The sequence below is a fragment of the Pantherophis guttatus genome, chromosome 1, assembly GCF_059756535.1.
Source record: "Pantherophis guttatus breed Tessera chromosome 1, ASM5975653v1, whole genome shotgun sequence".
Taxonomy (NCBI): domain Eukaryota; kingdom Metazoa; phylum Chordata; class Lepidosauria; order Squamata; family Colubridae; genus Pantherophis; species Pantherophis guttatus.
In genome coordinates, this window is record NC_142063.1 from 201,178,228 (window position 1) to 201,204,927 (window position 26,700).

General features: G+C 40.4%; 1 protein-coding gene across 3 annotated transcripts in view; it reads right to left on the reverse strand.

Moving 5' to 3' along the window:
• Window positions 1-2,366: 2,366 nt before the first annotated feature.
• The window catches only part of SHLD1 (shieldin complex subunit 1), an 82,439-nt gene continuing 58,105 nt past the window's right edge, over window positions 2,367-26,700 (reverse strand). For all 3 annotated transcript variants that reach the window (XM_087882330.1, XM_087882331.1, XM_034432324.2), the window contains exon 3: window positions 2,367-3,916. In XM_087882330.1, the coding sequence (XP_087738456.1) occupies window positions 3,423-3,916 (494 nt within the window). In that variant the 3' untranslated portion in view covers window positions 2,367-3,422. The remainder of the gene's footprint in view (window positions 3,917-26,700) is intronic.

Sequence of the window (26,700 nt, forward strand, 5' to 3'; positions counted from 1 at the left end):
CAAGTGTTTTCTATAGCTGCAAATAAGGCTGAATGGGAGAGAAAGACAGGGTGCCTTAAATCTATTCAGGGCACAATGATAGCAGATGCTCTGTCTCAGTTGCAGGTAACGAGTCCAGATGGCTAATATCCCAAAACATACATCTAAATGACCAAAAATGGTTGAAGAGCAAACATTGGACTGTTCTGAAGGGGCCTGCTATGAGTCCCAATAGAACGTTTATGGGAAGAGCTGAAACTTGGGAGAAGGAACCCATCCAACCCAATAAAATTGGATAGGCTTGTTGAAAAAGGAAAAAATTGCCAGCTAAGAGGTATAGAAATTCAGAGCTACAGAAAGCCCTTTGTTACAATTATTGCCTCAAAAGTGTATGCTATGAAATATTAGGTTAAGGGTACCAATAATTATTATATCCATGCCAATTTCATTTATTACTTTACATATCCCAAAAGCAAAGTGTCTGATCTATGGACTACAAAGAAGAGTGGCTATTTAATTGTATCAGTTTCAACTGATTTCCCAGCAAATTGGGGTCTTGGGGGGGAAAGTGGATGGGTACCAATATTTTTTGGCAGCATTTTTTGGATATTTGAGTGGAAGAGAGTCAGAGGACAATCTAGATTCTAGAAGCTTTAAAACAGCCTTCCACAACCATTAATTGGGGATTTGGTGAGCTGCAATTTGACGAGCTGTACACTTACCCCCAGTTGGAGAAAGCTATGTCCCATTTAATTCAGAAAGATATACCTCAAAGTGGACAGGTTGAATATTTCAAGTCACGTTGGTCAATTGAGGAAAAATTCTGAAGATGGGTCTTCCTGGTGAATGAGTTGTAAAATCCACAATGCACCTAAAATACAGTGTGCTAACCCCCAAATAAACAAGTCTAAGATTGCACTGCAAGAATTTTAATTTGGTTTTGTTGTGTTCCTCTAGTTTAAGACAGTGCTTTTTGCTTTGTCACTGACAACAAAAGGAACACATTTTTACAGGGATGATTCATAGGTATAAAATTTCCAAGAGGTGTGCTTGTTTTCTAAACTTTAAAAGTGACTCCAGGAATATCTAATCAGGGACGGAACCATGATGAGTAAATAAATCCCTCCTCAAACTGCAGTTTAATATGAGTGTACGAAGGAAGCCCTGCCATTAGATTAGGGTTAATTTGATAGAAGAAGAATTTAAGGGACAGAATACCTTAGAACAGGGGTATCAAACTGGATTTCTTCGAGGGCCAGATCAGCATTGTAGTTCTCTTCTGCGGGCTGGGGGGGGGAGGAGGAACAGGGAGAAGGGTGAGATGGGACGGATCCCTCCTGCAACACCCTGCTGGCCAAAATGGGGTGTGGGAGGGCTGAACGGCCTCCTGCAGCACTTTACCAGCCAAAATGGGGAATGAGGAGCCTCCCGAGGCCCCCGTGCAGCCCCTTTTCATCCTCCCCAGCTCCAGCAGCACTCTGCCAGCCAAAAACAGGCCAGGGGTGTGTGCATGCGGCCCATTTTGTCCGGTAGAGGCACCGTGGGCCAGTTTTTTGATATTTCCAAGCTGGCCCTTTGGGCTGGATTTAAGCACCTTGCCAGCCAGATCCAGCCTGCGGGCCTTGAGTTTGACATCCCTGCCTTAGAACTTTAGCAGAATCCAAATCAACTCACACATTTTGTAATTTAAGTTTTGTCTATGAAGGAAAAGAACCACCGGTTTATATAATCACAGATTTTACCTTCATAAAACTCTATGTGAGGTTCCTATTTTTTATTAGATCTCTAGAAAGATATTTGAATAACTAATAAAAATATAATGCATTGGTTTGTTATGTAATTTTTAAAAAGGAAATTATGTTTTTTTCAAAAGAATCCCAATGGATGGACTTCACTTTTGCTTGTGTTGTTCCATATATTGTTTTGCCAGGATACTATCCAATACTTTCAAGTATGAACCACTGAGAGAAGTCTCATGATTTCCAATGATTGGCTCAGTTATTACTAGTGTGATAAATAAGTTTATGCAGTACATTCCTGAATGGAAAATGCAATTTTCCCTTTAGATACAAACACTACATTGGTCCTCTGTTTGAGACCAAAAGGACAAACTGCATCAGCTCCAGCATAATATTATGGACTCTTAATATAAGCAAATATAAGAAGCAATTTTGTAATTCTGTTTTGTAATAGAAGCAATTTTACATTTCCTGTTCTGCATATTATCTGAAACGTAACTATAGAAATAATTTTTCTATATCCATTTTAAACTTGTCATAGGTTCTAATTTAGAGCTAATTTTATCAACAAAGTTGTTGAAGAAGAAAGGGCCAAAAGCCTAGTGTAGGCCATTCAGTGGAACTGTATCAGTGGAAAAGGTGATCGTCTAAGCTTTTGGGTTCCTTTTAATGAGAGGTTCTTGAATGCATCGGATTCAACAAGATCTTATACATAAAAATACATAGAAGCAGCCTTCCATGGGCCATTCCTTGGATCTTACATCGTGTGGTTCATCAGTATATTTACACTGTCTGCAAGGTATGAAAAAGAAAAGGGAGTGTAATACTTTCCATTTATATCATGTTACCTGATGCATGCCTGAAACACAGAATTCAGTATTCAAGCAGCAAATTTTAAAATAGCAAGATCAATTATTCTTTCAGGGGGAGAAGAGAAACCTTTTTCTATGCATACATTCCAAAATATGAATTAGCTTCTTAACTGCCCATCTCCCTTAGAGAGGAGCTCTAGGCAGTGTACAATTTAATCAATAAAGTTAAGCATTAAAAACAGAATAATTTAAGATTGAAAATTTTAAATATATATAAAACAATATTATAAAATTACAAAAGATGAAGCGTTCCAAGATGGGGAGGTTAGCAGATTAATCTATTAGCACAAGGAGAGCAACCTGTCACCTTGTAGATGTGAATTTCGACTCCTATTAGTCCCAAGCAACATAGGATAATATATGAAGGAATACATTTAGGATCATAAGGAACTGAATCAATAGGCTATACAGTATATTGCTGGTTTCTCCATTAGGACAACACTATTCTTTGCAAAGCTTATCTCCTCTCATGAATTCATTTAGAAGTAGAAGCAATTATTTCTAGGTTTATATTTTAACCTGAAAGCCTATTAGTTTTCAAACAGAACATTTTCAAATACAGTTCTATTCTTAGAAGAAAGGGAATTATTAATATTGGATCTAATCAAGTCTGAGTCTCAAGCTTTTTTTGCACATAGAAAATGTACTTTCCAATCACTGACATGAGGAATAATTAAAAGCAATTGCTTTATGGCATTTTGCAGTTCAATCATGCACCTTCTTTATATTCTTGGTTCTATCAAGTTGTTATTAACAATTCATTCCCTTGCTAAAGAAATCTTATCAATTCTTAGGTTTGAGAAATACGCTCAGGCTCAGCATCATTTCAGCATCAATTCTGTTTTAAGATAAATCGAAAGACATCGTCCGAGAGTCCAGGGATTGCTTTTCCTTTCTCTGAACTAGCATCGGCACTGATGGGAGTCAAAAGGCAGAAGTGGTTGCAGGGAGGCTGAGGAAAGATTTTATTCTCCTCTCTGTTCAAAACCATTTGAGCGATTTGGAGATTCTTCACTATAAATTTCATTCCCTCTTTGCCTGCAAGATCTGCAGTCTTAAGGGACAGACACTGTGAAGTTGATTCATATCTTGGACTCCCTCCAGATGGCTTCTTCTGGCACAAAGTCCTGTAGAATGTGTCCAGAGATTTTCTAAGGATGGATTCCCCTTCTCCCCTTTGCTCAGGAGCCTCAATTTCACTCTGTTGTTCTGTGTTCTCGCAGCTGACAGACTCTCTCCTCTCATAAAGGTAAGGCCACAGAGTGATGTTGGCTTTGGCATCCGGCCCTGGAAGAAACTGATTGCTGGGTTCTGTCGGGAAATAACCTGGAAATAAGAAAAATCAAATAGAAAAAGCTGGTCAGGGAATGCGATCCAATAACTAGCATGTTATGCTTGTGCATGGCCCATATTCTAACCCATGACCAGCTGGATAATGACAATTTTTGAAGTAGAACTCCAGTTTAAAATTCCCTTTGGATCAAGTGGGAACAAGCTATGCACTTAGTGGGCAAGAGAGAATTCATATGCTTCATGTGGAAAAAAATGCTGCTTCACAGACCCAGAAAACAGTCCACATGAAGGTACCCAACCAGTCTACTTTGAAGGAAGGAGAAGCACAGAGATGGCAATGGGTGCCACATCATTCTTAAGGGCCATTGTGTTTCCTGAGGAATGGTGTTATCTCCAGCTTCACCCTCCATTACTGATGTTTATGAAGTCACATAAGACATAGATAAAACACACTGCATTGAAAGGTTAGGGTTAGCACATAGCATTTTACATTTGTCTTGCAGGCAACAAGAGAGACCAAATGCCCATGTAATTTATTAATTGAGAGCCAGTTTAGTCTAATGGCTAAGGCACCAGGCCAGAAGGTGGGAGATTGTGAGTTCAAGTCCCTCTTTAGCCATGAAAGCCAGTTGGGTGACCTTGGGCCAGTTGTTCTCTCTCTCAACCCAACCCACTTCACAAGGTTGTGGTTGTGAGGAAAATAGGAGGAGGAAGGTGTGTTGGACATGTTCGCCACCTTGAGTTATTAGTAAAAATAATAAAGGTGGGATATAAAAAAATAAGTACAAATTTCATATGCGAGCCTAGACTATGACCAATGTTTATTATGCCACCGGGGATCAACACTCCTTCTAGGCTCTCAACAATATTTAGAGATACTCTTTCTCTGTGAGGGTCATGCATGCACATCTGGCTTAAACGCTTTTCTGCCACCAAACAAATCATCCACTGCAAAATGAAATTTTACTCTGGATTTGCTAGGAGTCCTTTTATTACTTGAACGCTGTAGCTGAAAAGTTACGAGCTTCCCTGGGGAAATAAAAGGCTTAGAAATAGTCATTTTTCCCCTCTCAAAATGCAGATGATTCACTTAATAAAACTCAATAACAGTGTAATGTAGGAGCCAGTAGTTAGAATTTTTTTATGTTTTATAAAATTATACACTTTGTAAAGAAAAGAACCATTGGTAAGCTATTTGATTGCAGACATAATGACCACGTTCAGGTTGACTCCACTATTAGTAAACTAGCACCTTCACTAAACCAATTATGTTGGTTTATATACAGCAACAGCATTCAAATTATATGTTACATTTAGCTACTGTATGTCTAATTTTCTCCACAAATAAGTGAACTGCCTATAGAAAACTGAAATGTTAATTAATGCACTAAAAAGGGAAAACTGTTATTTAATAATTACCCTATGGCTTTGTTGTATTTTTCAAAATTGCACCTATCTCTCCATTGCTATTTTTCTTACAGAAAGGAAATATGGATGTCAGTATAAAGAACAGCCATCCTAGCACCAATCTAGTAAATAGCGCATTGCCAATATACCCTCTGTTTCTTTCTCTGCGAATTACTTTCCTGCTGCTTAATTAACCTAAGTTTTAAAGTGATTTACATGTCTGGAGCCTCTCTCTTCTCCCATCCAAGAAATGAATATGGTACAGACATGGCTCTAACATTTTTTCTTCTTCTTCTTCTCCTTCTGGCTTTCAATCGTCTTGCCCGATGAAGATGCTTTTGTTCTGCATCTGTACATCTTCAATTTGGCTAATAAATATTTTCTATTGATTTCCCCCTCCCCCCTTTTACAGATGTTTGTTAGGGAGCAGTGAGACCGACAGCTTTAAGGTTCCACAGTATGAAAGATTAGCCCAGCTCTCCTTCCCCATCTTTCTTCTGTAGATAGTACAATGTAGGCCAATATAATCCAGAGAGCATGATTTTAATAAAGAACAATGGGGGCTGATAAGCCTGAATTGGATCTGGCAGTATTTACACTGCTTAAAGCATGTTGGTTCCTAGGCAAATCTTGAAAGATTACCGAGAAGAGCAAAAATAAGTCATGTGCTTGATTTTAGGCCTGGTTGTTTGAATAAATGTATAAAAACAGGGGTGGGCTGCTGGGGGTTCGCAGGGGTTCGGGAGAACCTCTAGCTAAGATTCTGTGCAGTTCAGAGAACCCCCAAATCCCACTCCTGGCTGGCCCCACCCACCCCTTCCCTCCCAGGAGTCCCCACGTGGCCCATTTTGGATGCAGTAAGTGCAAGGCGCGTCCGGAGGCTTGGGGAGGGCAAAAAATGGGTCTACCACAAGTTTGGGAAGGCAGGGAAATGGGCGCGTTTCCAGCCTCCAGAGGGCCTCCAGAGCCTCCAGAAGCCATTTTCGCCCTCCCGGAGGCTCAAAAACAGCCTCTGGAGCCCGGGGAGGGCAAAACCGCCCCCTCCACTATGGTGCAGGAGGCCGACTAGGCCACACCCACCATGGCCACGCTCACCCAGCAACCAGGCAGAGAACCCCTTGTTAAAACTTTTGAAGCCCACCCCTGGATAAAAAGTCCTAAAATGGCATTTTGCACTAAGTTGTCTAACAAATTCTGAGAATCACAGAAAGTCCTTGTGATACTGTATCTTTCCTCACTTGTCAGATTTCAAAACCAGATCAGACTGGTTTTTTAAAAAGTTCTCCAATTGTCTCCTCTGTTTGATTTTTTCCTTATTTCTTGTGGTAGTATTTTCAGTCTGAGCCATGTCACATTTTCTTTTAACAAAAATAAATAAAAATGTAGAAATTCCTATTACCACAGACAAGCACATACAAGTCTGCAACAAATAAAAAGTAGAAGTAGGGAACTGACTCCAGTCTCATCTTAAACATATCAGCAAGAGCAATTTAAAGAAGCAATTAAGGGGGAAAAGATACTATTTATTATTGACCATGACCCTAAGATATGACTGTTGAGTATTTTTCCAGACTGTAAAGATTGCTTTTCAGGTGTGTACAATCCATCTCCCAGGTCTAATAAGTAATTGCAAGTATCAGACGTTGCTAAATAGTTATCCGCTCTTTAACAGCCCTCAAGTCAGCTTTTTAGCTATAAGAGAAGAACTTTTCATGCCATAAATGTCCACCAAACCTCATTTTTGCAGCCTCCAGGGCCTCTTCTAATTATGGATGCCTGAAAATTGGAAATAGTGTGAGTTTTTTGAACTAAGAAACACACTAAAAAAATTAGCGTATGGCCTGAAACCAGCTGCAATTAGTTTTAAAACACAAGAAACACTGCTCTCAGTCCTAAAAAAGCAAAAACACCAGCTCTTCTATGATCACCTTCATCTTTCCCACTGTGGTACTTTGGTTCTCCCACGTCAAATCAAACCCTCAGCACATCCTGTGGCTCCATTAATAAAAGTGAGGTTCCAAATCCTGCAAGCTTTCCATTTCAAGTGTACAGAGAAGAGTTATAAGTGATAGTATTATACAGTACTTTAAATTCAAAGCAAAATGAAGTAATCACCATACCACTTGTTCTTTCTAATGAACTTAAGGGTTTTTGTGAAGACACCATTCATAATTGGGAAGAGAAAGCAAATCTCAATTTGAAGTAGATAAAATGAATTTTTCTTCGAAATCCTCATAAAAATGGCATCCTAAAACAGTGTTTTCCAATCTTTTCAGTTTTCTGGACAGTGAGGGAGAGGAGAGGAGATGGTTCTGTGTGAGTCGTAGGCGAAGCTGGGTAAAGCTCGTGAGAATTGTGGCTGCTTTTTGCAGAGCCATTTTGCAGCTGTTTTTCAAGACAAATCTTGTATAATTTATTGGAACGTGACAAGTAGGCCAGCATTTCATATAAACTTGAAAGCCTGTTCAAAGGAAGCCCTGTGGCTTAGACACAGCTATTAAATAACAAACAGTCTGGGAGCTGAGTCAACTTACAATGTGGCTATTAAAAGGACATCATAGCATGAACCTCTACATGCTTTGAACTTTCTCCTATTAATTGCAGGCTTTCATCTCCTGCATGCGCACTTTGCCACTCTTTAGGAAGGCTGGACCGTAATAAAAGAGAGCCTATATCTTTGGAGGTGGAGGCTATGTTTATGGGCACACCTCTGTAAACTTCAAGATGAAGAAGTACATAATAAGAGGACATAAAAGAAGAATGAGATTAATCATAGCAAAGACCTCGTTGGTCCAGCACCCTCGACTCTGAAAAGGCTACAGCATGACACAATTGTATAACTTCTCCTGTTCGTGTTTCCCAGCAACAGATATTCAGAAGCATAAAGCTTCTGACATTATAGCAAATATCATATAGCCAAGATGACTAATAGTCATAAATCAACATACAAAAGCTGAAAGAAAAGACCAAATTGAATCTCTCTCTCTTCACCACCACAACCCTCAATTATTTTCAGCCATATTTTCCTGATACATGGTGCAGTAAGAAAAAGATGTATCACACACTATTTAATCAAGGGCCTGGTGGCTCAGCAGACTGATAGCATTGTGATTAACACCAGCTGCCTGCAATTTCTGCAGGTTCGAATCTCACCAGGCTCAAGGTTGACTCAGCCTTCCATCCTTTCTAAGGTAGGTAAATTGAGGACCCAGTTTGCGGGGGCAATAAGCTGACTTTGTATAAAATATACAAAAGTATGAAGGCTATTGCTTAACGCATTGTAAGCCACCCTGAGTCTCCGGAGAAGGGCGGCATATAAATCAAATTTATAAAAAAAAAAAAAAAAAAAGCTCGTTCCGTAATGATTTTAAAAAAGGATTTCACCTTGGAAAAAATATGGAGTGAGATGATCCAGGGATCAATACAACCTTTATAAATGATCTGGAACCAAGAGTGAGCAGTCAGATGGTCAAACAATTCAGATATTGTAGGGAGTTCCAAAATTATATTTCTAAATTAAATGAATGGGCAGCCTCCTTCCCAAAGTGTCATGTGATATGTAAACAATGGGATTCAGAGAGCTCTTTGAAAACAGCTGACAATATGACAATCAAGGATAGTAAAATGTTAAAACACGTAAATAAAGGCAAAATATTGTGTCTGGATAGCTGAGCACTGTTATCCTAAATTAGTTTTCCTCAACCAGGTGTTCTCTAGATCACTTTCCTAATTTGAGGCACTTTGGCTCATGCTAGTTAGGTTTGTTTGTAAACCAAACATTTGGAGGGCAATGGTTAATGGAGAAAATAGACTAAGGGTCTATCTAGGATAGTTCAGTATTCAATCATGCAGTGGCCATCTAGATACAGTACATTTCAGGGGTGAAATCCTACCAGTTTGGACTGGTGGCACAGCTGACTAAGTGCTGTTAAAGTAGCACCAGCTGCCTGCAATTACTGCAAGTTCAAATCTCACCAGGCTCAAGGTTGACTCAGCCTTCCATCCTTTCGAGGTAGGTAAAATGAGGACCCGGATTGTGGGGGCAATAAGCTGACTTTGTATAAAAAAGAACACCGCTTAGGGGGGGCCCTACTAAGCAGGTATATACAAAAGTATGAAGGTTATTGCTTAATGCATTGTAAGCCGCCCTGAGTCTCCGGAGAAAGGGCGGCATATAAATCGAACCAATAAATAAATAATAAATTATGGGAATCAGTTTGCGGAACTGGTAGTAGTTACCCGTCCTTGGCCCCACCCACACCTGGCCGGTCGCCGCTCATCTCTTCCAGCCGCTTGATAGTCCACAAAATTCAATGTTAAATGCAGCAGAGAGAATGCTAACTTTTCTCCCTCCATTTACAACGGAGCTGCTGCAGCCTGTTCCTTTAAGGTAGTCTCCAGGAGGGAAGGGGCCAGGAGGGAACCATAAAGGGAGCAGTAGCTCCTTTGTGAATGGAGGGAGAAAAGTTAGCATTCTCTCTGCCATAGAATTCAATGTTAAATGTTCTGCCCCAGCTCGGGATTCCCGAGGATATAGACACACAAATTTATTAAGTAGCAAGAATAAACCAAAGTCCAGCAAAGGTTGGCAACCAGCCCAGAAAGCAAGATAAGACTTTTCCAAAAATGCTCTGTTGATAATTACAAGTTGTTTCTAGCAAGAAACTTACTAACGGCATGTGACTTAAATAGGCTAAGGGAGTGGCCAATTATCCTCAAGCCTTACTCTCGAGGAGACCTCCTCCTCCTGAGTAGCCACTCCTGCGTTTTGGCAGCCCTGCGTGCCCGAGCATTGAGGAGAGGCTCCTCCACTTCGCTCTCTCCACTTGAAGGAACCTCTGGAGGTTCTGAAGGCCCTGGCTGAGTCTATGCCTCTGGCACCACATCCTCTTCAGCCTCCTCGCTGTCCGACGTGAGTGCCGGCTGCACCGGCTGCTGGCGTGACACCACACCACCTCCTCGTCGGGATCAGCCACGATCCGCGCAGGCCGCTGGCGGGCCACAACAGTTAAATGCAGCAGAAAGAATGCTAACTCTTCTCCCTCCATTCACAATGGAGCTGCTGCAGCCTGTCCCTTTTAAGGTAGTCCCCAGGAGGGAGGGGGACGGGGGGGGTGGAGCAGCTGGAATGGAGCCGTTTTCATGAAAGGCAGGAAAATGGGGAAGGGGATTTTCCTGCCTGTCATCCATTCCTCAATCTCAGCACAGACTGAGGGAAGGATGGTAGCAGGAATATTCCCCTCCCCATTTTCCTGCCATTCATGACAAGAAGTGGTTGGGAGGGGAGAGGCCGGTGAGTCCCTTGATGTGAGTGATGTCGAATTGGCCACGACCACCCGGTCACATGACCTCCCCCAACAAGTCCACACCCACAGAACCGGTAGGGGAGATTTTTTAATTTCACCCCTGGTACATTTGGAATACAGGTAGTCTTCTCAATTTACAACCATTTGTTCAGCGACTGTTCAAAGTTACAGCAGCACTGAAAAAGTGACTTACCACCAATTCTTGTACTTATAACCATCACAGCATTCCCATAGTGATGTGATCAAAATGTGGGCACTTGGTCAAAGTATGTATTTACAACGGTTGAAACGTCATGGGGTCATGCAACTGCCATTTACAATCTTCCCAGCTGGCTTCTGACAAGCAAAGTCAATGGGGGGGAAGTCAGTTTTGCTTAACAACCACATGATTTACATAAAGAATGCAGTGATTTGTTTAATAACTGTGGCAAACATGTTATAACATGTTATAAAATCAGGCATGACTCACTTAACATCTGCCTTGCTTAGCAACAGAAATTCTGGTCCCAAATGTGTTCATAATTCGAGGACAACCTGTAATCAAAAGCATGAAAGGAAATGAAGGGCAACAGCCTTTCTTCACTAACATTTCCCTGTATCTGAAAGTTACAGTTATGCTATGATTCAGAAGAGAAAACATCAGCCATCAGGATTTATAGAGATCAGGATGGTTAGCCAACCTGCTAATCTCACTATGTATCCATCGAAAGCGGTGATCATCATCATATCTCGTGTCAATAATATCCACAGAGCATTTTCTGACAGATATTTCCTTCTTTCAGTTTTGATCCTGCACGTTTAATATTGTGGTGCAGGGAAAGCATTTCTATCCATGGTCTAAGTAGCTCGTTCAAAAGTCAAGGCTTCAGCAGTAAGTCAGACTATATGACAAGTCAAGGCAGTAAGAAGTCAGGACAATAAAAAGCATGACTGTAGGTCTACAATGAGGCTAGACAACAAATAAAGGCCAAAAAAAATTTGGATCCTGCCTTTAGGAAGGATTGTTATTCTTAGACTAAGATGAATCACTAAGGAACTTTTGATTGCAACAGATACACATTGAATATATACATAAATTAACCTATTCTCAGACTGCTAACAGTTCTTACTTGAGATTCAAATTATCTTATTCTGGCTCGAATTATCTTATTCTGGATGCATTATGCAAAAATCCAGCTTTCTGGCAACGACGGCTCTAATGCTGGGAAAAGTGGAAGGAAAGAGAAGAGGAGGACGACCAACACAAAGGTGACAGACTCCCCACTCTGGCTTCCCCCATTGACTTTGCTTGTTAGAACATTGCAAAAAAGGTTGCCAAGCATCTGGATTTTGATCACATGATCATGGGGATACTTCAAAAATGGTTGTTAAATCACTTTTTTTCAGTGCCGTTGTAACTTTGATAGGTCACTAAATGAACTGCTTTAAGTCGAGGACTATCTGGTCATATTTGGAAACCACTTGGCTCCACAGTAAAGTGCTTTGCTACCCAATGCTGACTTCAAGAAGGGTTCCTGAAAGACTCTTCTGGGTTGATCAGTTGGGCAACTACCAGTTTGGATGCCATTTTGAATTTGTCCCAAGAAAACAAGCATGGGTCTCTGAAAATAAAATGGTTTCACCTTAATCTCAAAGGCATTGGTTACTAATGAAGCAAGTTTCATTTACATAACAGTATTCAACACAGCATATTACAACTCATCTGTTCACAAGGCTATAAACTAATTCCCTGGAAATTTTTACGAAAACAGGTTAGAAACAGATGTTTCCATGAATACAGAAAGAACTTTTCCATAAGGAAAATATGCCTAGAACCTTACTTTGCTAACACACCTGGCAAACTAATGAACACTATTATTGTACATTTAAAAAAAAATAAGCCTCAACTTACATGAAAAGTGTAAATGACCACTGAAAGGACTGTGCATTCTTTGAACTTTGCTGTCGGAAGCCATCACTAGAATTAAATATGGGCCTTCAAACAGCCATCACGTATGAATGGAGACATTTCTCATTTTGGAGATCAGCTAAAGGTAGCAAAGCCCACCACATGCTCACCTGAAAGCAGGCTTCTGTCTGAAAATCTGAGCTGTAAATGGAAATATACTTGTAAGGTCTGCTCTCCTTTTTTTCCTCCAGCACACCCATTCACTCCTGCTCCTGCTCCAAAGAGCAAACCAAGGGAAAGCATTATGGGTCTCCTTAAAACAAGGAGAAGTGAAAGAATCATTTCTACAATCTGGCTAATTTTAGCAACATAAGGCCAACTTTCTAATGAAACTGTGACGCAGTGGCCTATGAGACGCTAAACCTTTAGCACCACTGATTCATGCTTTGCATAAAATAATCCCTTGCCAAGACCCTGATTATAATGAGGATAAAAGAAGGAAGGCTTTTACAGATGGCAGAGGCAATATCTGGCACAATAGGAGAAGCCCCGTTGAATAGGTACCTAGATCACAATTATGAACCAGCCTGATGTCTCCATGATACTTAAAAGCAAAATATAAAGCTAACAGCCTTCTCTCATTGTTCATTCTCAGTTAAAAAGATTTCTTTCTTCCGAAACCAGAGGCCCCACTTGGCTATGGGAACAAGTGCTTGCAGCTCTAGCCTCCTCTAATCCCTTTTTAAAGCCAGTGTTTTTTTTTTCCATATCTTCTGGCACAAATGTTAATTATACTTTGATGCATCTTAAATTAGCATTTAAAATCTGAAATATTCAAAATAGATTTGGAGACGTTCACTAACAGTTGTCACAGCCCTGCCTTGTTGTGACTCAGCTAGAAACACTCTCCACAGACTCCCCCCAGGTGTTCACAACTCCTGCTGAGTTAGGGGCTTTTCTTTTTTCAAAAAAAAAAAGACCCTAAAGATACCTTTTCAAATATGCTTTTAATTGTATTCACTGTTGACTTTAATATCAAGAGTTGCTTTAGTTTTATTTTTCTGACGCTTCTGAGAAACCTGAGTGGCTACTATGTTTTCTGGAAAATAAGACCCAACTGGAAAATAAGCCCTAGCATAATTTTTCAGGATGCTCGTAATATAAGCCCTACCCCCCAAAATAAGCCCCAGTTAAGATTGTCAGACAGACAGACACATTTAGTACCGTATTTCCCCAAAACTAAGCCCTAACCAGAAAATAAGCCCTAATGTGTCTTTCGGAGCAAAAATTAATATAAGACCCGGTCTTATTTTCGGGGAAACACAGTTGTAATATATAAAGCCAGACAAACCAATAAGTATCAAGAGACAGAAAAGCTTATGAAGTCTATGTCTTGCTGGAGACCTATGCAAGGATTCCAACCCACACAGGTAGAGAACCAGAACTGTGTTCTGCTACCTCAGTGGTGGGTTGCCCCCAGTTCACACCGGTTCTATAGAAACAGTAGTAAAACTGGTGGGAGGCCCGCCCACCGACCCCACCAAAACGCTTCTGCGCATGCGCAGAAGAGCGCGCACACACGCAAGTGAAGCAACCACGTGCGCGCAGCCCTGCAGCAAACCGATAGTAAAGGTAAGTAGAATCCACCCCTGTTCTACCTCCACATAAATTCTGGATGAAAACATGAAGCAGGATGTTCTTGCCCTTTAAAAAAAAATCCTATGCCGCCCCTCTCTATCAGGGTGAAAGAAAACTGAACAAGGAAGAAAGCCAGCTTCACTCTCTAACCCACCAAAAAGAACAAACTACTATGTTTTCTAGCATAAACAGCCCAGAGCTAGAAAGAAGATAATTGAAAGAAATCACATTATAGAGGCAGGTAAATCTGATTAGTAAGACCAAGAAGCCCAACAAAACACACTTTAGGCTACGATAAACATCAAGGCATATTAGATTATCTTTTTAAAATCAGGTCATTTGTAATTTTTTTTTTTAAAAAAAAGAACACATACAAATACGGGGAGCTATTTATTGTTTTTGCCTGGATGCAAAACAAGGCTACTATCAGTTTCTGCTTGAGCGGTAATTAGTTTCCAGCACATGGACTTTTAGGTGAGCAGCATTGTGACATAGCCTGAAATTTAATCTGTCTGCACTTTATTAAAAACTATCTGCACAATGGTCTAGTTATTAAAAATTCCAGATCCTGAGACAAGCTAGGCTCAGGGAGAACACTAAATGTAATTAACTTGCCACATATGTGTGTCTTTTCAATTCATAAAAGAGGGTAGCGGGTGCTGTATACAGTTGGACCTCACTAGTTTTTCTGAATGTTTATATACTTTTTTCTTAATAAAAGCTCTCCATCCAAAACAGTTTCATTTCCGTTTGTTCAACAGTTTGGACACAGAGCAATAAGTAATACCGATGAGGAGATTATGGTTCCAAAATGAAAGAAATCCAATAAAAGAGGCCATCAGCATGGCAAGAAACTACCCAAAGTCCGTGTAAACTATTTTGTCTTTGAGTACAATTACAGGGTCTCATTTCTCATAGGATGCATCCTTGATTCTGTAAAACTCTTACATCCTGCCAGACACAGCAGGATTAGAATCAGGAACCTGTCTGAGGCAGAGAGGAACAAAAGGGTGAATAAACAGGACCAGTGTGTTTCTGTGATTAATGTAAGGATCTCATGGGGAAACACTAGCTCAGAACTTCAATAATTTAGATGATTAATATGGCAACCCATGTCACCACACTAACATATGATTACTAACAACACATAACACCCCACCAACACAACACAAAAATAAAAATAACAACATTTACTATTATATCTATGACCCACAAGCCCAATAATAATTAAACACACTTTAACAATACAATGCAACTAAGACTCCTAATAAAAAAATAATTCAAGCCAATTGTACAAGTTGGGCTCAACTAACATCCTGGCCAGCTAAAGAGGAGAATTATCATTCCAGGTGCCTTCTGCTAAATGGATGCAAGGATTACCTTTTGTGAACGAATGATAATTGCAGGATTGTTTTAATTTTGAAAAAAAAAAATAGGTTGGTTAGTCCTAAGTTTTTTGGTGAATTATTTTCCTTAATGTGCCTAAGTTTGAGCACAGCAATTTGATTTCAGAGAAGTGGGAAACCGAAGAATTTCACTCTCTCTCACTAGTTTATAAAGAATTACTTAGATTTATTCAAATGTCGTTCACATTTCTTTTTACCATCTTTAGCACCACATTGCCTTGGCCTTCCAGACCACGAGCAGGATATGTTAGTGGCAGAGTAAGAATTAAACATTTCCCAGGTGCTTTGGCCAATAACTAAGTAACATAAAAACAAAGTAAGCTTTCTGAAGATGTTAGCATTTCTGTTCTGTTCCACCTCCATGTCCTGATTAAGGAAGAATTCTGCAGAACTGAAATTTTGAATTATAGTATCTTCTATATCTACTAAATATTGGCCATTTGCATTTCACTCACTAACACCAAATATCTAGCTTTAGGATTGTGAAAACCCAACTGTTATTTTTAAAACCATCAAGAGTGAGTGTGCAGGAGAAAATGCATTTTCCCTTTGTATCTGGAAATCTTCTTCATAGCTGGGGCATGCCTGAGAAATGTCTCTGACAGCTACTGCCCCAACAGCAATCAGTCTTCTCTAGGCCTGCTGAACAGAGTTGGAAGGGACCTTGGAAGTCTCCTCATCCAACCCCATGCCCAAGGCAGGAGTCCTCAAACTATCTCAGATAAATGGTTGTCCAATCTTTTCTTGAAAACCTCCAGCAAACGGAGCACCCACAGCTCCAGGAGGTAAGCTTAATAATTCTTGTCAGGAAATTCCTCCTTGTTTCCAGGTTTGATCTCCCTCTGACCAGTTTCTACCCATTGCTTCTTGTCCTCCCCTCAAATGCTATGGAGAATAAATCAATGCCCTCTTCCCTGTGGGAGTCCTATTGGAAGACAGCTATGTCTCTCCTCACACTTCTCTTTGTTAAGCAAAGTTCCTTTAGCGGTTCATGGAAACAGCTAGACCTCTTATCAATTTTGTTGCTCTTCTCTGCACTCTTTCCAGGACCTCAGCATTTTTCGTATTGTGGTGACCAGTACGGATTGCAAGCATGGCTTCATAATGCAGTTCTATCACTTCCCTTGATCTTGATACTATCCCTCTGTTGATTTCTTATCTATTTTGACCTGCATTTCTTTCCTGTCTCCCAAAGGTACTCCTTTTGAAGGTTAGATTTTTTTCTTTTTCTTTTTTTGTAAAGATAGATGGGGAAAAAAGGGGGGGGGTTAAGCAGTTCTGCTTTTCCCTGCTGCCCATCACCTACTTGTCATCTTCTGCCACTAGAGGACCAACCTTTCGAAAAAGCATTTTTTGTTATTTTTGACATTTGTCACAAGTCTTAGCTCTTTCTGAGCCCAAAGCTATAATATGTATAGACCAATCCCAACAGTCCTAATATGTAAATGTTACACCAGCATGCAGACACCTCCTTTGCAAAGTATTTCAATAGACGGCACTGAGGGATCCATAAGGGACGAGTTAAACCTCTGGAAGATGCAGTTATAACCTGTTTGCAGGGGACAAAAACAATAAGCTTCTTACTTAAATTTGCTTGGTCCACACATCATGAAAGGAAGCTGTAAATGAGACTTAGAAACATGTTTGTCACATGTGGTTCTGAGACACACGTGTACATACGCAAGTGAAATTGCTGGAGTCTAACATAAAAGTCCATTCTGCATTCTTGTTGTAACAAATGTGATTCGTAATAAGCTTAGACACTGCTTCTTGCCGATACACAACAACATTCCTTTTCTTTGTATGCAGAGAATATATGGCAGTGTCTCAGGAGAGCTTAGAACAGGCCCAATCCATTTCTTTCCTGCATTGCTTTATTGATATTCTTGCCTCCACACTATAATGTTCTGAGAACTCCTAGAGGCCATTAACATGTTTCTAACTCTCCAAGACATATTTTAGGTTGAACAACAGCTTTGAAATAATGCAGCCTTCAGACTGAGGTAATTTCTCTGTTAAGGTTTTCAATAAGACGAAAAACAGGTAGCCATGAAAGTGATGGCAGTTTCAGCCCCTGCACTGCCTTTGATGGTTAATCTTATAGATAAAGATTACCATACAAGACAAGGCAGATGTTGCACTGTAGGAAACTGTGGCATTGTCCAATAAAATAAACCTGTAGTTTTTAGATAAGGTGAGGAGCTGGCTCCAATTCTTAATATTAATCCTTTTAGAATTGGTGACATTCTCATTCTTGAATTATCCTTTTTAAATCCATCCATCTATTTGTTCTAATTTTTTTAAAAAACTAAGAGGAATACAAATTATATGCACATATTTGATATCCAGCATGGTATTTTCCCCATTGGAGAATCCATAAAGTAATAACATTGCCTCAGATCAAGCTTATTTTAGTTCCTAGAACTTGGTTTTTTTGCATGGCCTATTTCAATTTCCCTTTTTAAAATTGCTCTAGAAAAGGAAGAAAGAAGCAACATAGGAGGCCCCTGCTTTATTTATAGTGACAGACAAAATCAAAAGTAGGGAAACATCTTCAAGTCAAATTCAATTCTTTTCAGGTATGTGGGCACATTCCTGGCTACAGTGCATGGATTGTGCCCATTCCCATTGCCATTTCTTGGGATGACTTTTCAACTTTCCAATCCATCTATCAACATGTGATTGCCTAGTGCAGTATTTCTCAACCTTGACAAGTATAAAATGTGTGGACTTCATTTCCAAGAATTCTTTATCCAGCATAGCCCAGCTGGCTAGGAACTCTTGGGAGTCCACATATCTTTAAATTGTTAATGTTGAGAAACACTGGCCCTAGTGGCTTTCCACCCAACCACTAACCAAATCTCACTCTGACTCACCTTTCCAAAATCAGCTGAGGTTGGTTGGGGGCTGCCCCTTGCTATGACATGAGTAGAGATTACCATGTTTCCCCAAAAATGACCCTGTCTTATATTTTTTTGAACCCCGAAATAAGTGCTTGGCCTTATTTTCGGGGATGTCTTATTATTTTGGGGCATGTTGAGCAAGACGGAGCTCCTCTTGCCGTTTTACCTGATTTCCAGTTCTGTCTCCCTAACCCTAACCAGAGGAAATGGCGGGGACTGGCTGCACATGCATTTAAATATTTTTGGGGAGGGCTTATTGGGGGGGGGCTTATTTTAGTGCATGCGCTCAAAAACCCAATTGGGCTTATTATCAGGGGATGTCTTATTTTAGGGGAAACAGGGTACCAGCATAAATATTTTAGATTTTCATAGCTTAAATAAACCCTCCTAAGAAAGCATGAAGAATTCCCGTCCCCCCAAAAAGCAGGATTTCCTCAGAACGCAGTTTTTGAATATTAAAAATGGAGTCACATTGCTGAAATAAGTATGCATTATTTCTATCATTTGAGAATAAAAGGACTCAAGGACTCAAGAGTAAACAGCCCCAAAGCTCTACTTGTGTCTGAAGGCTGCTTAGAGAGGTGTTTCTTAATTGCTTTCATTCCTCCACTCCCAATGTTCAAAACTGTTCTCTCTGAACTGGCTTTCACACGTACAGAAGAAAAGAAAAGAAAAAACAGCACAGATTCCCTGTATTTCCCATGCAGCATAGCTGTCTGAGCAAAAGAAAAATTTCAGGGGAGTGATTTTGAAGTAAAAACTGGAAGACAATTTTCTCATTCTTCTTCTTTTCTTATTATTCTTTGCTGCCAGCTGATCTTCATTGCCTTTTACAGGCAATTTGCATCTGATTTTTTTTAATGGTTACCCTATCTGCTCTCATCTTTCAAAGCCAATTGGAAAGACAACTCAATCTCTCCTCAGCACTACTAAGAGCTGAAGCTAAGCATTACTAGACAGCGTCCTCTATCGTAGTGCTTCCCAACAATTGGTAAAGGACCTGGATGATCAGTTCTCCTGAAATCTGTATGGGAAAGGGAGAAGGGGACAGAGAGAAGAAGGTAGAACAAACAGTCCCCAACTAAGATAAGTTGGCTTTTTTGTTATGGTCATGTTGACATTAGAGTAGGCAGGACGTTCTTCCCTGCCCAGCCCCACTAGGTAGACCAGACCAGAAAATCAACTCCAACAGAAGGCTAAAGCAACTTTTATTGAGACTGGTTTTAATAAGGGAAACCTCCAAGTCTGGTTATGCTGTATCTCCTCCTCTTTCTTACAGTTCAGTGAAATAGTCTGCCTGAGTTGCTTCTGAATCTTATCTGACTGTTTTGGACTAAAAAAAAAAAAAAAAAGAAGCAAGCATCATCCTCTTTTCCCAGGCAACAGAGTCTGCATCAAGATCATCTGCTTTGTTCTCTAGACTAGAGCCACTAATTTCTAAGTAAAGCATCTTGTTCCTACCCAGTCCTTTCCTCAAGGTCTTGCTAGAGAATGAGACTTCAGAATGGCTGGCAAGCTTATCAATATAAAGATGCTACTTGAGTTCAGGAAGTTGTTAAGTTATGGCTATAAATTCAAAGATATTCTTTTGACTGAGACACACAAAACTTTGTTGCATTGGAGTAAACAGAGTTTTGGTTTTCAGACTTGGCATAATTCAGTATCTGACTGTAGCATCCCCTACCCCCCACTTCCGTAAACCTGATTGTGTACTAAAGAGTATGCAATTAGTACTCTTTGATAAAGAACTAGGCTTTCAGATATCCATAAGGTACAAGCCTTAATAACACTCACTGCTCTAAAAATGCCACTAATATTCAAATCATTGTTGCCAATCCTGATCTTACTACCATGGGTTTACAAGTCTGAGATTCAGATTATAAAATGAAATAAAATTTTCATTTTATCTAATGAAACCATAAATTATAAATGGTTTTCATTATAAATGTGTCCACATGTACACAATACTGTAGTACTCAACCCTAGCTTACAATTAATTTAGATATAATCCTTTTGACTGAGAGTTCTATCACCACAATGCATCTTTTACTACATTAAGATTACTATATATCCTAAGAGGGATTCGTATGTTAATTGCTATTGGATAGACAAATTAGTTATTTTTATGGTAGGATTTAAGTCCCTAGATTCTAGAACATCTTTGACCAAACTGTGGTAAATTTATGAGGATGTTGGCTTTAATTACCAGATTTTCAGCTATGTCAATGAGCTTTTATCTTAATACCTACATTTTTCCGGAATGAGACTACTTATGATTTTTCCGCTGGGTGTGTTTCAAAAGCAGCTAGGTAACTATTTTGAAATCCTAGCATATGTTAGGACCCAAATATAGTAAACTAGGATTTTTGTTTAATCTTTTGAAAGGTGCAAGGCTTGCTTAGCTAAAAATAGATAAGCAGTTACAATTTGATTCTGAATCATATTAGAAGTGATGTAACCCAAACCTGAAAATAGTGGCGATCCTTTATTGGAAAGCTTGGGCTAAACCAGGGATTTAAATCAATTGATTTTTAATGGCACCTTTAACATTTTTGAAAGATTGTCCTCAGAGTTCAACTTGCCTTCAATATACAGATACATGTACAACTGCAACATACAGTATATTACTAAACAACTGTAAACTATACAACTAAATAATACGGAATAGAACAGGGGTCCCCAATCCCCGGTCCATGGACCGGCACCAGTCCGTGGCATTCCCAAAACTGGTCTTTGCAAACAAGCGAAGCCCCGCCACGGGATGCAGACAGCATGTGAAACCATGCCCCTTCTGGTCCACGGAAAAACTTCTCTGCATGGAACCGGTCCCTGGTGCCCAAATGGTTACGGGCTGCTGGGCTAGATGTTCTAGCAGTGTATGCGATGCTCACAATTTTTACCTTTTTAAGAGAGATTGTGCTAAATGGAAATGAATAACTTAATGTTATATGGTATTAAAAGTGCAATAAAAGTTAGCATAACCTATATTAAATCTGTGAAAGGAAGAACGAGAATATCCAATTTTGGAAAACCAATGGGTTCAGTCACTAAAATGTATGAAATATACTTCTTATACTGTATTTTTCGGAGTATAAGACACACCTACCTTTTTTGGTGAGGAAAAGAAAAAGAAATCTCCCTCTGCCGCTGAGCAATTTTGCCTCATTGCAGCAAACAGCAAACAGCCTGCTTTACTTTCATTTTTGTTTTCAGCATAGCTTGATTAGCACAAGGAAAAAAAAAAATCTGCTCCAGCAATTTACCTCTTTGCAGCAAGCAGCAGAGCCTGTGCAAAACTGCTGAGAGCAAATCAGCTGAGAATCGGGAGGCTGATCCAATCAACTTGTGCTAAGTAGGCTGTGCTGAAGCTGAAAGGAGCTGTTTTTTCTTGCTATTTGCTTGCAAGGTGGTAACTGCTGCGAGGCAGAGGCCAAAGGATGGGGGCCAATGGGTGGGCGGGGTTATATTCGGTGTATAAGATGCACCTAAATTTTCACCCCCTTTTAGGGGGGGAAAAGGTGCGTCCTATACTCCAAAAAAAAAAAAACGGTATTTAAGAATGAACCTAATTCATTTGAAATACTTTTCTGAGTCTAATAGGCCATCAAAATATTTAAAAAGGAGCTGACAACTTTCTGTATCAGTGATGTAAAAAACGGAAAGGTTTTTAAACTTACATGATTTGATCTTACTCAGTCACAACCACATATTCTGTTAACCTTGATCTTAAGCATTGGAGAGATCTTTTGTTGCTTATTCCTGGGAGTGAGTTATTTGATAACAAATATCTTTTGTGCTAACTTATCCTGAAGATAAATTACAGCAGCTTTTTGGAAAAAGTTAAATAGAAGTCTATCTTGAGTTACAAAAGGAGTCTTTGCTCAAATGTTAATTGCCAGAAAGGAAATGACAAAATCTCAGCAGATCAACTAAAAAATATCTGCTTTAAGGATTCTTTATTGAAAAACAGAAATCCAATACCAAAGGATGTTCTTCCATCAGGTCAACTTAATGAATAACCATCACTTTTTAACCATCAGATGAAGCAAGGGAAGAAACTCTCCGATTTTATAAAGAGCAAACGTTTCCAGGGATATTAATTCTCTGCCTCTTTTCCTTTCCAAGGTTGTTGACATTTAACTGAAGCCTTTTTTCGCCCACTCAGAGATGGAGGATTAATGTTGTTGTTTTTTAAAATAAAGACCCTACGTAAAACAGCAATTAAAAGTTTCAGTAGATCTCAGCCATCACCAATAAATAGATAAAAGTATTACAAGAAAACAAAGAAAATGTGAATAACTTTGCTTAGTAGGATCATTCATGATTAACAGTAGCAAGTATAACTCCCAGTCCAAGTCTCACCTTGGCTATGAATTCTTCACAAAGCCCCCTTCTCTCTCCCTAATGTGTAATAAAGTGAAACTAATTAATACCACCCTTACAGGATTATTTTAATGATTAGACAATGCAGTTATCAAGGGTTTGAAATATTGACCAACTATAAAACAGTATAGCTTGGAGTGTTTATGACTGGGGGAATCTTACGCTCAATAGACATAAAAGTTACGATAGACCTTTCCCCGTCTGTCACAGTAGGAACATACCTTGGCAGCCTCTTTAGTCTACTGTGCCCTCATGACATCGCTGTCATCCTATCCCCTTGATAGAAACAAGTTTCAGTTATATTTAAAACTTTTAAAAAGTAAACAAGTAGTGGCAGCTTAATGGCAAGGATAATCTGCCCTGCTTTTCAGTCCAGGTTGTTAACACCACAGTCAGGTGGCCCAGAGAGGATGGCATGAACCTGTCTCTGGCTAGTCACTTTGGGCTGATGCTGGGCAGTTCCCTACTCCAGGAGTCCAGGCCATTCTCTTCTGTCCCCATGTTTTCTTCTTTTGGGTGTAGGGCACAATAAGACACAGCTCCTATCTGCATGATACCTGTAAATCTCCAGAGCCCCGAACTACTGAATGCCAGAGTAAGGGAATTTCATAGTCAAAGGGTTATCAACTGTCTGGCAACTTACTTGGGGCACAGGACAGCTGTGGCAGAGTGACACACAGTAAAGAACCGTTCTCCGTGGATTAGCTGCTTCATTCCAAGAGATAGCTAAATCTGTAAATCTACCCATCTGTCAAAACTGTCACTCAACATTGTGATGGTGGATGGCTTCCTGGTAGCAGACAACATTAAGAAAGAGGGGAAGGCATCCAAGCTAGAGGTATAACCACTGGTTTTGTTTATTATGTTCTGTAGACTCTAAATCCTGAAACCACCATTTGACTGAAACTCAGAACAGAAGCACCAGAAGCAGGAAAGGAATCAGAAGTAGAGTTTTCTGCCTGCTCAAGAATCGGCAGAAAGGAATTTAACCAAGCCATGCAGAAAGACTCTAAAAGTGTGGGCCAATCAGTATCAAGGAACCGTGGTGGCGCAGTGGTTAGAATGCAGTATTGCAGGCTAATTCAGCTCACTGCCAGCAGTTCGATTCTCACTGGCTCAAGGTTGACTCAGCCTTCCATCCTTCCGAGGTTGCTAAAATCTGGGTTCCGCGGACCCAGATTGTTGGGGGCAATATACTGATGCTGTAAACCACTGAGAGACAGCTGTAAAGCACTGTGAAGTGGTATATAAGTCTAAATGCTATTGCTATCTCTTACATTAAGCTATTCTGTGAATTGTTGTGGGTGCAAAATAGGGAAGAGAATTTGACACTTTCAATTCCTTGGAGGAAAAAAGACATGGAAGCAACACAAACGCACAAGCAAACAAATCAACAGTATATGCAGTTTTCAACTTTTCTAGCTTTTGAGTTTTCAGCTGCATATTTAGAGATACAGAATGATAATGCACTTTTAGCATTCAAGCACTGAACAATCTCTTGACTTCTTGGTTTTTCAAACCTATTGATTGGATGGATACATCCAAAGGCATACTGCTGAAGATTCCAGTCTTATTTAATATTGCAAATGCTCTCTGGAGGCTGAGTCACCATCAGAATTAATCACAGGTTTTCATTTATATATTGCCCTGTTCCATGTATATTCTGTCCTATTCTATAATGAACTCCAATTAGTTTGCCACAAAAGTATAACCAAAGACTGTTGGCTGTAGATGGAAACGGAGATCAACAAGTCTCTAGGGAGGTAAGGGGCTATTGTTTTTACTCTTTGTATAATGGGTTTTTATTTTTATTTTTTGTAAGCTGCCAAGAGCCACTGAAAGTGAGTGGGCAGCCATATAAATTCTATAAACAAACTAACTAACTAACTTGGTGATCACACGAGGAGGATCATAGAATATCAGAAAGAGAAATGGATGAAAAATGCATAGATAGCAAGTAGATGAGAGACATTATAAAACCCCAGGGTCTTAAACAAGGATTCACATGAGATGGGCTTCGGCAACAATCCCTATCAAAGGACTATATCCAGAGGTGAAATCTAGCAGGTTCTGACAGGTTCTGGAGAACTGGTAGAGGAAATTTTGAGTAGTTCGGAGAACCGGCAAATACCACCTCTGGCTGGCCCCAGAGTGGGGTGGGAATGGAGATTTTGCAATATCCTTCCCCCAGGAGTGGGGAGGGAATGGGGATTTTGCAGTATCCTTCCCCTGCCACGCCCACCAAGCCACGCCCACAGAACCGGTAGTAAAAAAAATTGGATTTCACCACTGACTACATCATTCGGAAGAATTGCAAGCTGAACTGTGCTATGCAAAATGACAAACACTGCCAAACGAGAGTACCAAACCCATGAGTCAAGGAATCAGTGCAGATGTATCTGATCCCTATAAAACAGCTGGCTAGGAATTCTGTAGGTATACATATAATCTGTGGATGATGCAAGTTAGGGGTTATAGATATGCTCTGTAGTCCAAGCAACAATTTTGAAGAAATGATTTTATGCAAAACGAGAGCCAATTTGGTCTGGTGGTTAAACCATCAGGATAGAAATCGGGAGACTGTGAGCTCTGGTCCTGCCTTAGCCACAAAGCCAGCTGGATGATTTTAGAAGGCTACAGAATTTGATATGAGAGAACCCATTTGGTGTAGTGGTTAGACTACTCCAGGAGTAGTCTAGACTAGACTGGCCTAGAAACCAGGAGACTGTGAGTTCTAGTCGTAGCACAAAGCCATCTGGGTAATCTTGGACCAGCACTTTCTCTCAGCCCTAGAAAGAGGACAATAGGGGTGGGAGGTGGGAACTTGTCAAGAAAACAGCAAGGTTTGTTTATGTGTTTACGAGAACTGGACATGATTGAATAGAGGAAAAATGCAAAAGACAGAGGAAAAGAGAAGATTTAATGAGAATTCTCTTCCAGAATACTACCAATCTTGCCCCAAACTTCCTATAAAATGATTGCTAGACAAACCACTTGCCTTTAGCCTTTATTTCATTCATGATAGCCTCCAGGCTCAGGCTCAACCCTTCCAAGACTGAGTGGCTGTGGCTCCCGGCATCCCGATATAGTCAGTTGACTCCATCACTGACTATTGGGGGCGAGTCTTTGGCCCCCACTGAAAGGGCTCGCAATCTGGGAGTCCTCCTGGATAGGCAGCTGTCTTTGGAGGAACATCTGACGGCTGTTACCAGGGGGACCTTTTATCAGGTTCGCCTGATTCGCCAGTTGCGGCCCTTTCTTGATCGGGATTCCTTGTGCACAGTCACTCACGCCCTCGTCACCTCTCGCCTTGACTACTGCAACGCTCTCTACATGGGGCTCCCCTTGAAGAGCACCCGGAGGCTCCAGCTGGTCCAGAATGCAGCAGCGCGGGTAGTGATGGGAGCAACATGGCGCTCCCATGTAACACCGCTCCTGCGCGAGCTGCACTGGCTCCCGGTGGTCTTCCGGGTGCGCTTCAAGGTGTTGGTTATCACCTTTAAAGCGCTCCATGGCATAGGGCCTAGCTATCTCCGAGACCGCCTGCTGCTACCGACGACCTCCCATCGACCCGTGCGCTCCCACAGAGAGGGCCTCCTCAGGGTGCCATCAGCCAAACAATGTAGGCTGGTGGCCCCCAGGGAGAGGGCCTTCTCTGTGGGGGCTCCCACCCTCTGGAATCAGTTGCCCCCGGAGATAAGAAGAATCCAGGACCTCAATGCCTTCAGTCGTTCCCTGAAAACCCATCTTTTTCAGCAAGCTGGGTTGGCTTAAGAAGAAATTTTTAAATTCTTTTAATTAGTCTGTGATTCTTAACTTTCGGGCCAAATTTATATATATTTTTAAATGTTTTAATATTTGTATTCTATGTTTTTTATCTTGGCTG